The 16,032-nt window shown below is 54.4% G+C and overlaps 1 protein-coding gene across 1 annotated transcript; it reads left to right on the forward strand.

The window, feature by feature from the left end:
- The first annotated feature begins 1,286 nt into the window (after positions 1 to 1,286).
- On the forward strand, positions 1,287 to 13,735 carry IL10RA (interleukin 10 receptor subunit alpha). The gene is made up of 7 exons (XM_077893706.1): positions 1,287 to 1,440; positions 3,567 to 3,687; positions 4,265 to 4,449; positions 5,340 to 5,509; positions 6,125 to 6,272; positions 7,670 to 7,791; positions 11,061 to 13,735. The coding sequence occupies exons 1-7, from the start codon at positions 1,374 to 1,376 to the stop codon at positions 11,964 to 11,966; spliced, it is 1,719 nt and encodes a 572-aa protein (XP_077749832.1). The 5' UTR covers positions 1,287 to 1,373; the 3' UTR covers positions 11,967 to 13,735.
- The last annotated feature ends 2,297 nt before the right edge of the window (positions 13,736 to 16,032 follow it).

Genomic DNA, 16,032 nt, shown 5'->3' on the forward strand with positions numbered 1-16,032 from the left:
TCCTCCGTCAAAATGGCAATGGGGTAAGACTTTTAGACTCTTATTAACTCAACAACAACAAAAAGAAAGTAAAGAGTAAAGGCAAGTTCAACAAGAAACTGCACACATGTCCTCCTCCTTTGAAAGGTCAGTGGGAACTGAAAAGTCATTTCAAAAGGCAGCCACACCCCTGGGGTCATGCCTGGATACTTCTGAGCAACTGGCCACACTCTTCATCTTTCACTTGAGCAACAGAGAGTGCAGGAAACATTCAAACACTAAAAACCCTGGAACTCTTTCCCCTAGCCAATCTGAGGGTGTGGCAACAAGAGCTGTCTCCTTAGGGTGGCTCCAGAGACTGGGTCCTGTGTCTCGTTGGCCTGCATATACCACTCTCCACTATCCACAGAGCTGGAGCATCCCTGACCTTCACTAATCTTCAAGAAGTGAGGTCTTCCTAGTTCTTAAGTAGACCCTCGGACCCCGATAGGGCCCCCTCCTCAATACTTGCACATATTTTGAAGCAGGTGTCACGACGCAACGAAAGTGAAGCGGACAAAGTTTGTCTCCCGCGCTCTCACACCTTCCGCGCACCTGGAGTGAAATCTCAGATGAGTCAAGTAATAGCGAAGCATGAGTAACCCACGGTGTGCTACCCAGTTCTCTAAGAATGCTAGTGCCCCGCAGGGGAGGGGGGAGAAAGCTCGAAACGTGAGAGCTCAGGCAGGCGAGGGGAAAGCAAAAGGAGCTAAGGGAGGTTCTGGGCACCCCTCCAAAACTATGAAGTCGGGCAGGGGACTGCCTGTTTTACCGCTGGTTTGGCTCAGAGCTCCGCATCAAGGCACCACCAGTCAGGCAGGCAGGTGCCCCCGCCACGCTCCCTGAGCGCCTGGGACCATCGCCTTCCCCATCCCCGGGGCAAGAGGCGGGCCTCGGCCTCCGCTCCCAGCCCGACCCTATTCGGCCGGCGCGATCAGCTCCGACGCCCTCACCCCCCCTTCCGCACCACCGCCCCCACCCGCCCCCACCCGCCCCATCCAGGCTGCGCGATCGCGGGGGGGGCCCTTGGAGGCCTGGAGGGGAAGTTGGCCGAGCCCCGCCCCCGCCCCGGGACAGCCCGGCGCCCGCGCAACCCCCGCAGCCTCCTCCCCTCCCGCGGGGGCGGACCCGGCGGCGCTGCGGGCAGCGGACCCCACACCCGCATCCGGACGCGCGGCCTCGGGGGCGGGGCTTCCCGGGGCCCCGCCCCTTCCCTCTGACGTCAGCCCTCGGGGCGCGGGCGGCACCGCCGGCGGGTCCCGGCTCGCAGAGGCAGAGCCGCGGGGCGGCGGCTGGAGGCGCGCAGACCGGCTCTCGCTCCGGCTCCGGCCCCCGAAGGATGCGGCGCGCCCAGGATGCTGCCGCGCCTGCTCGTGTCGCTGGCGGCGCTCCTCTGCCTGTGCCCGGGCCCGGGTGCGCACGGTAAGGATCGCGCCCCCCGCGCCCCCGCGCCCCCCGCGCCCCTGCTCCCCCCGCTTCCCCGGGCCCCCTCGCGGCCCTCGCGCCCCCCGCGCCCCCGCGCCCCCGCGGCCCCCGCGCCCCCGGCCCCCCGGCGGGGCTGCGTCCGCACCCGCCTGCCACCCCCCAGCGCCCCTCCGTTCAAGTTCTGCGTTCCTGGAGGCCAGTCCGGCTGTCCCCGCGGCGGGGCGGGGCGGGGGGGGTTGTCGTCTACGCTCTCTCGGGAGCTCGGAGGTTCCGGCCAGCCCGGCTCTCAGGCTCCCCACTTGGATGTGGGAGAGCACGAAGGTGACGGGGCGGGGTGGTGGTGGACGGAGAAGTTAAAGGACACCCACTCCCCAGTCTGTCTTCCATACACTTTCGGGCGATTCAGAAACTAGTAGTCCTGGCCTTTTTTGCTGTTGTTCTAGTTCAACTGGTAAGAATGCTTTCCCCTCCGGGGAATAAGACCTTGCTTGATCCCTCACCTGGCTCCACCTTCCCTTAGCCCTCCACTTAATGCTTCCCCCTGCCGTCCTCCCCCTCCCACTCCCCCCCTACCCCGCATCCCAGGTCTTGCCCCCTACTATCACCTGTCGCTCCATCTGATCATCCCTGCTCCTTCTTTAGCTCCTAATGTACTCCCACTGCCACCTGTCTCGCTCCCCCTCCTATCCCACAGCTCAGCCTTCTAACCCAGCCAGCCACCCTGGGAAGCTGCTGCAAGGTAGAGGAGTAAAGCCTGGAGAGAGAATGAAAGGGCAGGGAGGTGGAAGCCCGAGTGTGGAGCCAGGGAGAGCACGGACTGAAACGGCAGTCTCCGCCAAAATACAAAGTCTGGCATTCACATGATCGAGAGCCAAGTCGGGGACATGCAGCCCCAATACCACAAAGACCCGCTGCATTTCTCACTTTCCATCTAACATTTTGAAATCGAAACACAGCCTTGGGGATCAAAGATATCGTAAGAAAGAAAGCAAGGGACAGCGGAGATATACTTTCTAAGCGCAAACGGCAATTCTAGAGGGAGCATTACTAGAGAGATGGTGAGAAGTCACAGAACAAAGGAAGCCCCTGCGAGTGGCTGGCAGATGGAGAGACATTAAGGGATGGAGGAGGAGAAAAGAGGAACCAACTGGCTATTGATCTTGACCTACCTCATTGCACTTGATTGGCAAGACTCTTAGAGTGGGCATATTTATTACATTCTAACGAATGAGAGGTTCAGTGAGGTTCAGTTGTTTGCCCATCACACTGGCAAGTGTTAGTTTGAGGCTCTAGAAGTTGGAGTGTCCCATGGTGAATGGCGTGGGGGGGCCGGAGATGGAGTTAGGCAGTGGTATTTAATATCTCACCGTGGAGCTAAGTGGGCTGGCTCTGTGTGGAGATGTTGTTAGTACAGTCTAGAACCAGACCTGCTTCATTCTGTCTGTCCTCACCCAGCCTAAAGTCATTCTAGACTTGGGGGATATGGACAAGCACTGGGCTTGGGGTTGCCCAGGAGACCTGTGAAGAGAAATAGGCAGCTGCCAGCAAGCAGGCTCCCTTTATACCCGCCAAGAATTCCAGGCCTTGGACTGGAACTAGGGCTGGGGCTGGGGGCAGGCCTTGGGCTGAGGCTGGAACAGGGACAGGAATTGGGGAGAGCCAGGGACTCGATCACCTGAGATGAGAGCTCATTGCAGACAGATATACCTTAGCCCTCAGCCTGTGCCTTCTCTCTGGAGATACATCAGACTCAGCTTGGCTCTTCTCGGCACCACTTCTGCTTCTGATCACAGACAGCACAGGATAGCACTAAGGGTACAACACTAGTTCTGGAATCAGACATGTGTCACCTGCCCCTTCCTAGCTCCATTGGCCTTGGGCAAGTCACTCAACCTTTTGGAGCCTCCGTTTCTTCTCTAGTAAAATTGGGGTGGTAAATGCCTACCCTGTAAAGCTGGTTGAGAGAATTAAGTGAAACAACATATGTAAAGTACTTGGCAGAGGGCCCAGAGTAAAATTCTTAATAAATGGAAGCTGCTAGGATGATTGCCACCCTTGCCATGGTCATTGTCATCCCTGGGGATGGGCTCTGCGAGCTCTGATATTGACACTCTTCTCCCCAGGGACAGAACTGCCCAGCCCTTCATCTGTGTGGTTCGAAGCAGAATTTTTCTCCCACATCCTCCACTGGACTCCCATCCCGAAACCATCCAACAGCACCTACTATGAAGTAGAGCTTCTGAGGTATGGAAAAGGGAGGATGGAGAAAGGGGGATGGTAGGTGTGGGAGGGGCAGACCCATCCCCTTCCTTGGCACAGGAGGACATATCTGTCATTATTGGAGTACCCCGGGAAGACTGTGGCATATATCCATCAGTTGACAAGTACAGATTGAGTCCCTTATGTGTTGAGCAGTGTGCAGGGAGTTCTGTGATGAGAAAGCCAAGGTATTGCCTTTACCCTCAAGGTTTTTCCATCTTACTGGAAAAACAGGAAATGTGTCCATAATATAATCGGAAAACAAGGAAGCCCTAACGGAGTGCAAATGTGATTGGAGAAAAAAAGTCAGGCTGTATTGCAGTAGGTAGCAAGTCTTCCTGGAGGAGTTGGAGATCTGTTAGATATTGCAATTTAAGAGAAATTGGTACATGGTCCCAGAACCAAAAGAGATCCTCTTGCAGTTAGATGCCCAGGACCAGAGAAGATACCTACAGGCTGTGGTGTCATGGGAGCCCTCTTCATCAGCCCCTTGCTTTCCTCTTAATGGAGGTAAGTTTGAACACAAGTTCCTCTACCGATGCCTATCCTGATATCTCCCCAGGTATGGGTTAGAACCCTGGAAGCGCATCCCCAGCTGTAACCAGACTCAGGTGCTGTTCTGTGATCTCACTATGGTGACCCTGGACCTGTACCACAATAATGGCTACCGAGCCAAAGTCCGCGCAGTAGATGGAAACCAGTCCTCCAACTGGACATTAACCAACACCCGCTTCTCCATGGATGAAGGTGCTTTCTTGCCCTGGGCCTACAAGATGGTTTTGGGGGGTCCCTTCCTGCCAGGAACTCTAGTCTAGAATGTGCTCTGTTCCCGTAGCTCGCCATCCAGCCGGGCTTCCTGGCCGAGGAGCTAGTTGTCCAAACAACTAGTGAGGACTTTTGAGAAGACTTAGATGAAAATAGCCAAGTTATTCAAGATTTAAAAGGGAACTGGAGTTGTTTATCCTATAGAAGAGGAGTCTTGGGGTGAGTCAGAGCAGCTGGATGAGAAGGGCCAGACCTGTGTACTTGTAGGCTTCTAGAAGAGGAAGTGAATCCATAAGCACTCAGCATAGGGCTGCAAACAGTAGGCAGAACTGGATCCAGTCCTTGGCCCCCGAGGGCTAAACTCCCAGTGATGAGGGTGTGAGGCTTTGAAGTGAGGCAATGCTGCGAAGAAAGTTTGGGGGTCTGTCTCGGCAGAGGGAAGAGAAAGGGGTAAACTCCAATCCTGATGGGATTTTTCTATTCCACAAATTGGAACTGACCATGCTTGACGTGTGATGAGCCTGCTCTGCAAAGTTCAGAGTCAGAACCAATGGTCTTTGAAGTCATTGGCTCCCAAATGCCTGTCCACAGGCCAGGGCTCAGCTGGTTACAGATACATTACCTGGGGACTGGGTTTAAAATAAATGTATCCAGGCACCAGCTTTAAAAATTCAGATTCACTGCGTCTTGAGTGGACCTGGGGTATGTGTATTTGTCAGGTACTCCCCAGGAAGTCCTTATGTGTGGCTAGGTTGGAAACAGGTGGCCCAGGTTTTAGGGTGGGTAAGCTTGACTCTACAGAGGCTGGACATGGGTGGGGCACCCAGGATCTCCCCAGCCTGCAGGCCTCATAATTTTGCCTCCCTACTCAGTGAATCTGACGGTTGGCAGCGTGAAGCTGGAGGTGGAGAACGGCATCATCCTCGGGAAGATCCAGCCCCCCAGGCCCAGGATAGCCCCTACAGGAGACACTTATGAAAGCATCTTCCAGCACTTCCGCGAGTACAAGATTGAGATTCGCAAGGTGCCAGGGAACTACACGGTATGTGCTTCCCCAGGGCCACAGGACAAGTGTATTAGTAAGGAATGCAGCGGGCTCCGTGGGCCTCCCTGTCGCTTGGGCGCCTTTTGTGCATCCCCTGGGGAATTTGGCTGGCTGAATGGGGGGCAAGGCATGGGGCAGGGGAGGGAATTGAGATGACCTCCACCTTCAAAGCGATGCTCCTGCCAGGTGACAGGAAGACACTGCCTACTAGTGTCAGGCACCATACAAGATATTTGATAGCTATTATTCTGGATCCCCTTGCAGGTAGATATTTTATTCCATTTTATCAATGGGGAAATGAGGCTCCAAGAGGCCGCGTTGTTGCCCACGGACATCCCCATAAGTGGGAGATCTAGAATCTGCCAGACCCATCCTCTTCCCACCATTTGATTCCAGCCCCTTCTAGAAAGGTCCTCAGCATCTATAGAAATGTTCCTTTCTTCTTTTAGTATGAAATAAGTAATGTTAATCACAGAGAGATCTTGGTCTGTATTGATAATACCGGGTTTGTTATGTTAGAGAAACATCTCCGATGGCTCCCCTGTTCTCAGCTTCCATGGTCCGTGAATCAAGGGCATTTTGTTTATTGCTCTGTTGTTTTTGTTGTTTCAGTTTACAAAAACAGTAAAACATGAAAACTTTAGCCTCTCACCCCCTGGAAAACTGGGAAATTTCTGTGTCAAGGTGAAGCCATCTGTGAGCTCTCGAATGAACAATGGGATATGGTCGAAGGAGGAGTGCGTCGTGCTCACCTATCAGTGTGAGTCTACGGTCAGGGCTGCTGCCTGGGGGGCGGGGGTCTCACACAATCTGCAAAGCATTGGTTGAGGGCTGCCAATGCCCTGGGCACTCCCCCGCACAGCCATATGAGAAAGCTCCCATTGTCTCCATTTTAGAGATGCGGGAACTGAGGCTCTGTGGGTATAAACAGCTTTCTAGGGCATGGTGGCAGAGCCAGGTCTCTTGATCCTACCGGTGTTCCACTTGAACACAGCTGTGAGAACAAGAACCCACCCCCCACCCCAGCCCCACGCTGTCAGCTGTGGTAGTTCCTGTTTGTTACATTCCTCCTTGTCCTTTCTTAAAGCTGGACACGGAGGGTCTTCTCCTTATCCTGCCTCCCCATCAGAATCCAGCTGACCCTGTCACAGCTGCTAAGGCCAGGCTCTCCGCAGGTGCCAGGGAGGGGAGGGAAGAGAGAGGACCTGGGATGTGAAGGCTGTGGTCCTGTCCACGAGGATCTCCCAGTCTGGCTGGGGAGATAGGGGGTGCTCAGAGGAAGCTGTAAACAGCAGTTCCAGGCATGACTTGTCCAGCGCCCAACTGGTCATGCCAGTCCAGTGTGGGCAAGGTCCAGCAAAGACCACAGTAACTCCCTACATTTCTACGGTCCGTCTCAGTTCATGAAGGGCACTCTGAAGCTCATGGTCATTTAGCCTCACTCTCATTTAAGCACAGGTAAAGCCCCCCACCCCCACCCCCACCCCCACCCCCGTGTCAGGCGGCCTTAAGAGCTTTTTCAGCATTCACTTACTGGTAGAAGAAATAGTTTTGTGTGCAGGTCTGGCATCAGATCTCAGCTTTGCCACTTACAAGGTATGTGACCTTGGCTGAGTTACTTAAACTCTCTGGGCCCCAGGATCCTAATCCGTAGAAGGATGATAATAGCATCCACCTCCTGAGGTTATAAGGAGCAGATAACATAAGGACCTGCTACATGATCAGTGCTGTGTACTTTGCAATCACTTGGGAGGCACTATTATTTTTCCCATTTTATAGCTGGGGAAACTGAGGCTCAGAGAGGCTGAGTAATTCATCCATACCCTCACAGCTAGTACTCGGTGGAGCTGGGATTTAAGCCCAGGTCTAGCTGCCCCCACAGCCTCCACTCTTACCTGCTGTATCATCCTGCCCTGCTGTTCCTCAGGCTGTGGTGCGAATTGTGTGCAGAGCTGGAAGCAGAGTCCCTGTGTCTAGTGAGGGGATCCCTGCAGGACAGGGGTTGGAAGGTCAGGCCGGGATTTCTAAGGACCACTGGGCCTTATGGCCCAAAGGAAGCCTGGCGGGTCACATGGGCCACTGACTCTGGGCTGCCAGGAGCCGCCCCTCCACGTCCCCCAGGTGCCAGGCCACAAACACATCTCTCTTGGCCTACAGATTTCACCGTGACCAACCTCAGCATCTTCTTCACCTTCGTCCTGCTGCTGTGCGGAGCCCTGGCCTACTGCCTGGCCCTCCATCTGTACGTGTGGCACCGGAGGAAGCTGCCCCCTGTCCTGGTAAGTCTCATGGGGAGGCCACCGCCCCACCCTTCCCAGCCGTACCAGGATGCCAGGACACAGGGGGCTCCCTCCCAGGCAGTCCCTTCCCTCAGCCCTGATATTATGAGGCACTTTCACCAAGGACCATGAGGACAGAGGGGGAGCTTAGATGCAAAGCCAAGTGCTGAGAACATTCCCTTCCTGGGGCCCTGATAAGACACATAATGAATAGTCTTAACCCCTCCATATGTCATTTTGTCCCTATTTACTAATAAAAGACCCTGGGCCAGCACCTCTGCATTAGTACCTCTGGGTGGGGGGTTGCTTATTATCCTCAGTTTACAAGGTGCTTATTATCCTCCATGGGGCATGGGGCGATTGTTACATGCACCAGCCCGAGAGCCAGGAAGTCAGGACAAGCCCAGCCCTTCCCACCCCTACCAGCTGGTGATGACCAGTGCTCCGTGCTCCGGAAGAGGAAGAATAGAAAGCTGAAAGCCCCAGCCTAGGGCTGCTGCCAAGCTGGCATTACTGCGGGGAGGAGGGAGGACAGGTGGTGGAGGTGGCCAGGGTCTCCGCCCCCCCTCCCAGAGTATTTCCTCTTGCTGCAGGGAGCCTTGTGCTAAGCCAGCCCCCAGCATTCCCAAACTTCCGCCTGTCCCGCCAGGGCTTCAGGCCACTCCACAGGCTGCAGCCACATCCTCACAGCTGCCATCACTGCGATGGGAAGCACCGGCTCCATCAGGGAGGCAGGGGCCCCAGGAAAGGCCCCAGGATTTCTAGGAAAAACAAGGAGACAAAGACCTCCTGGATGCATTTTGAGTTAGCACTCTAGGAAGAGGGGAGGTGGGGAGAGAAGGGACTGCCTGGCCTAATTAGGGTCTTGGTCCAGGCACCAAAGGACTGTGTTCCTAGCTCCAGGGCCCTGGGTAGAGCGGTATGACGAGGAGACTGGGGACTGCCAGCCCCTACAGCCTTATGGGATTAAAAAGTTCTTCCTTATGTCTAACTGAAGTACGTAACTCCTCATCCCTTCTCTGCACTCTGGGGAGAGTCAGTTCCACAAACCCGTATGTGTCAGCCCGTTTAACAAGTGCTTTGAGCCGATTCTACATGCAGGGCCTGGAGCCGGGATGGGGTGGCTGAGAGATGAGTGCGCATGGGCGCTGCCCTCAGGTATGGATAACTAGAGAGCAGAGAGGTCGGGGAGGGGTGGACCTGGTAACCGGAGCAGGGATTCCTAGTTGGGCATCAGGAAGAGCATCTAGGAAGAGATCAATGAAGTGGCAGTCAGGCTACAGTTATTAAGCATATGCCAAATGTCGTCTGGGAAGAAGCGGATCCTTGTGACCCCTGGTCGGGAGGGGCTTGATACAGCCTGGTGGGGTGGCCAGCGTGTAGAATCTGTTCATTCTAATGCAAACCAGGGAAATGGGCCCAGGTACAAAATGCCAAAGGAGAGGAGCAGCCTCTGGGGTTTTGTTCCTTTGTGCCATTTGGATCCCCAAAGAGAGCTGTCCTTGAGAACGTTTTCCTCAAGACAAATGCAGCCCAGTCACCTTCCTCTAATGGCGGTGCCCGTTACTAAGTTTACGAGTAACTTAGAGCACACGGAGCACTTTCACATTCATTTGCCTACTCCCTCTCATGAGTTGTTTTGATCTGATCTTCGGACAAATGGGGATATCAAGTCAGGACAGTGGAGTACAAATCCCAGGTTTGTTCTTTGCTGCTGTGACTTGGTGCAAGCCATTTTACTTCTCCGAGGTTCAGTTTTCTCCTTAGAGATTGGAAAGTAAAATTCAATGCGCCAAATATTTACCAAGTGCTTTCTGTGTACCAGGCACTGTTCTAAGCACTTGCCGTGCGTTAACTCTAACATGAGAAGCAGATACTGTCATTATTTCTATTTTATCGGTGAGGAACTAAAGCACCGAGAGGGCAAATAATTCAGCTAAGGGGTCAGCTAAGGGAACATAGCTGATAAAAGGCAGAGGTGGGATTTGAACCATTGGAATCTGGTTCTTAGAAGCAGATATCCTTGATCACCAACCTGTGTGATGTTAGTAGGAACTCAACCCATAAGAATTGCATTAGAGTCAAAACTTACAAAGGAAATGAAGGCAGAAGTGCAACAGTGAGTCAGTAAGTCAGTCAACAAACCTTATGAGTGTCTCACTTGTGCCAGCTCAGTTTAAGCTCCAGGAACTGAGTGGCAAACAAAACTAGACAGCTCCTGTCCTCAAGGAGCTTATATTCTGCTGGGTGTGGGGCTATATAGCAGGTCGTGGTGGGAGGCAGAAAATAAATTTAAAGAGAATTTCAGGAACCAAGTGCTAGGAGGAAGTAAACAGGGTAATGCAGTGAGTGTCAGAGCAGTGCTTTAACCAGGATGATCGGGAAGTCCTCTCTGGGGAGTAACATCTGAGCTGAGGCCTGAATGATAAGGACGACACAGCCATATAAAGCACTGAGCCAAGAGTGTTTCCACCACAGGGCATAGCATGTGCAAAGGCCCTGAGAGCACTGAGCTGATGCATTCCAGAGCACAAAGAACCCCAGGGTGGCTGAGACAGAACAGCAAGGAGGAGAGGGATTAGGTGACCGTCCCTGGGACTCCCGGCAGTTCATGGGGAGCAGGTCCTCCCTGCTAGGGGAGCAGACCCCTGCTAGGTCTGTGCTTGTACCCCTGCCCCACATGACAGCTGCTCAGGGAGTAGAGAACTTAATTTGGTGTCTCCCATGCAGCATTTTCAAAAAATGAAATGGACAAGCCAGGATAATGGCTGGGCTGGGATAGGACAGGGTGGAATAGACTAGAACAGGAGTAGAACAGAATAGAGTCGTGGTATAGATCACGGTACACGAGTAGTAATGATTAGTATTTTGTAAAACTGCCTTCGGTTTACTGGCTATTTATATAGATTGCCATGTAACACAGTTCTTATTCTGGATCACAGTCCAAAAAAGTTTGAAACACACTTGTAGCTCTATCTAGGTAAGTCTGGCTGACTCTCAGGTGTGGAAAGCCCTGCTGATGGAGCTGAGAACATTCTCCATTCCCCGCAGGCTCCCGTTCTGTCTGTCATTCCATCTGGCTGTGAGCATGCAGGCCTGAGCCAAACTGAGAATTGCTTTAAGAGGAAAGGTTGATTCTGAAATGAAACAAAAAGCCCCTCAGTTAGAGCAGAGCTTCCTTGAGCTCGCCTCCTGCCCCCCCAGGGCCTCACCTCTACCATCAGAGGGGGTTCCTGCATGTATCCCTCACTCTGCCCTCTCCTCTCCAGATCTTCAAGAAGCCCCAGCCCTTCAGCTTCATCAGCCAGCTTCCCTACCCTGAGCCCCAGGACACTATCCACCCCCTGGACGAAGAGGCCTTCCCCAAAGTGTCCTCAGAGCTGAAGAACTTGGAGCTGCATGGCAGCACGGACAGTGGCTTCGGCAGTGCCAAGCCATCACTGCAGAATGAAGAGCCCCAGTTCCTCCTCCCTGCCTCCCACCCCCAGGCTGAGGGGACCATGGGAAAGGGGCCATCCCTGGAACCAGGGAGCAGCTGCAGTGGTGGCAGCAGCAACAGCACGGACAGCGGGATCTGCTTGCAGGACCCCAGCCTGAGTCCCAGCACTGGACCAAGCTGGGAGCAGGGTGGGGAACAGCCAGGGGACCAAGATGACAGTGGTATTGGCCTAGTCCCAAACTCCGAGGGGCAGCCTGGGCATGAGCGGAGTGGCTCTGCCTTGGACCACATTGATCCCCCCGGGCCTGAGGCACCTGGGGAAGAAGACCTCACCTTCCGGGGCTACCTGAAGCAGACCAGATGCACAGAGGAGAAAGCAGCCAAGGCAGACTGCCTGGAGGAAGAGTCCTTCTCTCCAGATAGCCTTAGCCCCAAGTTCAGGACCTGCCTGGAGGCAGGCTGGCCTCCACCAGCCCTGGCCAAGGGCTATTTGAAACAGGACCCAGGAATGACTGTCACTCCCTCAGGGACCTCAACTGGACAGTGGAACCAGCCAACGAAGGAATGGTCACTCCTGGGCTTGACCAGCTGTGGTGACCTCAGAGCATCTGACTGGAGCTTGGCACATGATCTTGCCCCTCTGGACTGGGTGGCAGGCCCCATGGGTCTCCTGGGCAAATTTGACTCAAACCTGGCCACCCTGCCACTGATCTCCAGCCTCCACTCAAGCGAGTGACTCAAGCTGAGGGGCTGATTTGATTTCAGCCACGAGGGGCCCCAGGGGTCAGAAGTGATGCATGAGGCCAGTGTGGGCACTATTCTGCAAGCCCAGTGGAGCCAGCCCACGCCAGGCCCAGCAGGGCCAGCCAAGGTACCCAGGGCAGAAAGAGACAATCTTTCTAAACTGTCACAGGGTATATGAGTGGCATTGGCTGGTTGTGCCAAGAGAGCTCCAAGGTCTCTGGCAGAGCCAGGAAGGGCAGGGTGGGGCTCTTCCTGTACTCTGATGGATTGTCTGCTCAGGGGAATCACAAGGTTTTCTGGAATTGTGCTGAGTCCCCAGCTGAAGTCAGTTCAGACCCAGGCCTCCCCCTTCGACCAGGCAAGTGCCAGGGCCTCCAGCAGGATAGAGGGCTGGGAGGGTTGGGGCTTGAGGGTTTCCCTGCAGGGGTCACTCCTAGGAGGACAAAGGAGAAAACAGAGACCACATTTGATCTCTGGGATGGTGCGAACTGGTCAGCCTGGGATGGTCACCTGGAGAAGCTTCCCACCTGGCAGTCCTCCCAGGCAGGGAGCTTGTCATGGAAGATCTTAAGATGCATCTCCCCTGGTCGGCCAGTCTGCCAACCACTGTTACAGAGCCAGAGGGGGATGTAGCCCCTGTGGCTGAGCCACTCACTACCTCCACCCTGTTGCCCCCACCATCTTGCTGACAGCACCAGAGAAACCATGGTTCTCTGTATTGGTCAAAAGTCTACCCTTCAGGTGGTCTCTGAGCTTGGGCACCAGCTCACCCGCCCCAGTGTAGGTTTTGGGACCTATACTTGTGTTTACTGCTAAAAATCCCGCTGAAGACCACCAGGACATGGCACTGGGCTCAGATCCCTGCTATCTAGGAGTCAGCTATGTGAGCATGGGCCAGCCACTTTTCAGGGGGCTTGTTATCCTCTGATAACACGGGTGGAATAATGACTTAATCTCCAGTGGCCTCCATGCCGGATGTTAACCCAGCTGGCATCAGGGGTGACGTCTGCAGCCCGGTTTGACCCTGGCTGGGGCGGGGAGTGGACTGCAGAGCTCCTATCTGCACAAAGCCAGCTTCGTTCTCATGCTGAGGATGAGCAGATTTAACAGAACTCCGTGGTGTCAAGCTAAGACAACTCCCAGACCCTGGGCCCAGAAAGGGGACAGGTGTGGGTCCTGCCTCCCCACTCAGTTTGGATTCTATCTTCAAAGCCAGTTTACAGTCCATGGCAAGGAAGCTGGGAATGACAGGCCTGGGGTCTGCCCCCCCACACACCTGAGGGTCACCTCTCGGCCCTGCATTTTTCTGGGCATTCTGAGAAGAGACACTCTAGCTCAGGGAAACCGCCCCCTACTCTCCCACCACACTTTCCCAAGAGGCTCCTACACGCTAGTCTGATAATTGAACTCCCTCTGGAAACTTAGGCTCATGGGAAGATTTCTCAAGGTTCCCCCAGGAAGGTTTATTTATTTATTTTGTTCACTTATTTATTGAAGCAGCAGCGTGGTACAGTGCAAGAATTATGGGTATTTCAAGAACCTGGAGGTTCTAGTTCTGACCCCTCTGTTTCTGGCGTTTCCTCATCTGTAAACTGAAGCGGCTCGGCTTCTTGATCTGTAGAAAAGCGTACCTGACGTGCAGTTCCCAGGGGTGGGAGGCCCTGCCGAGGCAGTGGATCCCCGTGTGCCTTGAACACAAAGCTCTTTGTAAGTCAGTGACGTATGTCTTTTTATCTTCAATAAATTGTCAGGACTTCAGGAGTCATGTGAAACCAGATTTCTGACAATGCGGTGGCTCGTGGAGGACTCAAGTTGTTGATCGTTGAGGTTGATAATGAGCTGTGTGATGTCACTTTAGCAGTAACGAAGGCCGGGGCTGGCATCGCCGACAGGCTCGCGAACGGGTGCTCGCGCTAACGTGGAGTATGTGTTGGGGCTGGACTGCAGCGAGAGGCGCTCTCCGGAGGCTGGGAAGGAGAGGTGTGACACAGGGTTTTGAGTGCAGAGTCTGACCAGCTGGAAAAGAAACCAGACCTCCCTGAGCCCCGCCACCTGCTCCCCTTGACGTGGAGCTGCGTCCCAGGGGCGCTTCTCATAAGTGCGGAAGCCATCTGCATGCGATTCTGAGAGCAGCTTGCTCTTTCCACGAAAAGCCACACTGTGGGTTTGAGTCTCTCCCCGAAGCTCAGCCCTGCAGATGGAGACTCAGGGCCCCCGGGGCCAGAGTCTCCAGCGCTTGGCCCTTTGTCCCATACTGGATCCTCGAGGAGGTGAGTGGGGACACCTGATCCCCTTTCCTCTCTGTCATCTCCAACGATGCTTTCCCCATTTCACTCTGAAGAAATAACCAGTTCTAGGGAACCGCTGATCCTATCATCTTCAGAGAACTTGACTAATACCCCACCATTTGGAACTGCTTAGACTTTTGCCCTGGAGGCGTCCCCGCCCTGGTGGCATGAGATGTGGGGTCAGTCACTTTCTCCAGGAAGTGGGTGTTGGAGATGGCCTCTGCCCCCAGGAAGAGGCCCTTGAGGGGGAGAAAGGTAAGAGGAGGCATCCACAACCCGCCAGTTGGGCTGGAAGAGACAAAAGCAGAGCAGCTGGAAGAAGGCGGTCCGAGGGCGTGGGCCCCGCTGCAGGCCTGGCTGGCGTCCCTTGGGAAGCACCAACGGGCGTTTGCACTGGTCTCTTCATTTCTGAGCACAGCAGGGCTTGTGGGGGAAACTGAGTCCTTCATACACCTGCTGCTCAGACACTCCCGGGCTTCTCGGAAATTGGATTCAGGTACCCCACTGAAGGCCCCATTGGTTCTTAAAAGGAGTAATCTCCCTCGAGGGCTTTTCCAGGCTGAGGAATGTGTGATTCTGGGTTTCTATGAGCTAATGGAACTTCCTCTTGGTTAAGGAGAGGGGAAGTGGACCAACATTGACCCAAGAGGAAATTTCTGTTGAACTGTGTTTTCCCAGCTTTCTGAATAGCTGTATCAAAGTCTTCCTTGTCATCCCCGAGAAAGATCTCGACCCGCCTCCGCCCTCCCACCTGCGAGGCACACGCAATCCCAGAGGACACACGGTGGCAGAGGGCGGTCACGGCCCCAGAGCGCACAGTGCCCTGCTGGGGGGAAGCTCTCCGGGCCCTGCGTGGGGACGGCGGTGGGGGGGGGCCTCCAGGCCACACTCCCACAGGACAGCGCACTGGTGACCATGAGAGGCAGGTTCAGAAGCGAGGGCTTGACTTTCTGGAGCCCAGCTTAGAGGACACCAGGTAGTGGGAGGCGTGACTCATCCATTTCCTGTAGTGCTCGTGGGTTTCAAGGTTACTTTTGAAGCACATCCACAATTTGAAATTAAATGCATTTTTATTAATGATTCACAGCGCCTTTCCTATCAGCTGGATCTTCAGTTCACCTACCTCCCGTAAACATTCGAGAGGCGGGGCTGGGGGGCAGGGGTGGGCCCAATAAACACTCCGACAAGGAAGGCTTGGGTGGGGTGAAATTAGTGTTAAAAAGATAACCCTGACCAAGCGTAAGGCATGAGTCAGAAGGGACAGGGCAGGATATAGGGAGACCCATTTCATTTCTTCAAGAGACATTTTTAAGCGCCTGCTGTGTGCCGGACGCAGTGCTCAGCCCGGGGTCCAGAGCAAATAAAAGAGGTGCCGCTTCCTGGAGGGAGCCATCTGGCTATGAAGATAAGCATCAAGCTAACAGACTAGCAGATCTATCTCTACAATCAGTGATACGTGCCGTGAAAGGAACTAAGACGGGAAAGCAAGGCACGGAGACGAGAGGCAGAGCTGAAGCGGAGGCTTAGTTTGCTCGGGCTGCAAACATACTACCATAGACAAGAAACATCCCTCACAGTTCTGGAGACTGGAAGTCCAAGATCAAGGTGCTGGCCAGTTTGGTTCTTGGTGAGGGCTCTCTTCCTGGCTTGGAGAAGGTCCCCTTCTCCTTTGTCCTCATGGGAGGAAAAGGGGAGGGAGAGGAGAGGGAGAAAAGAGGAGAAAGAATAGAGAGCAAGCTCTGGCTAGGCTGGTACCCTGGTCTCTTTGCC

Source organism: Canis aureus, chromosome 3, assembly GCF_053574225.1.
Source record: "Canis aureus isolate CA01 chromosome 3, VMU_Caureus_v.1.0, whole genome shotgun sequence".
Taxonomy (NCBI): domain Eukaryota; kingdom Metazoa; phylum Chordata; class Mammalia; order Carnivora; family Canidae; genus Canis; species Canis aureus.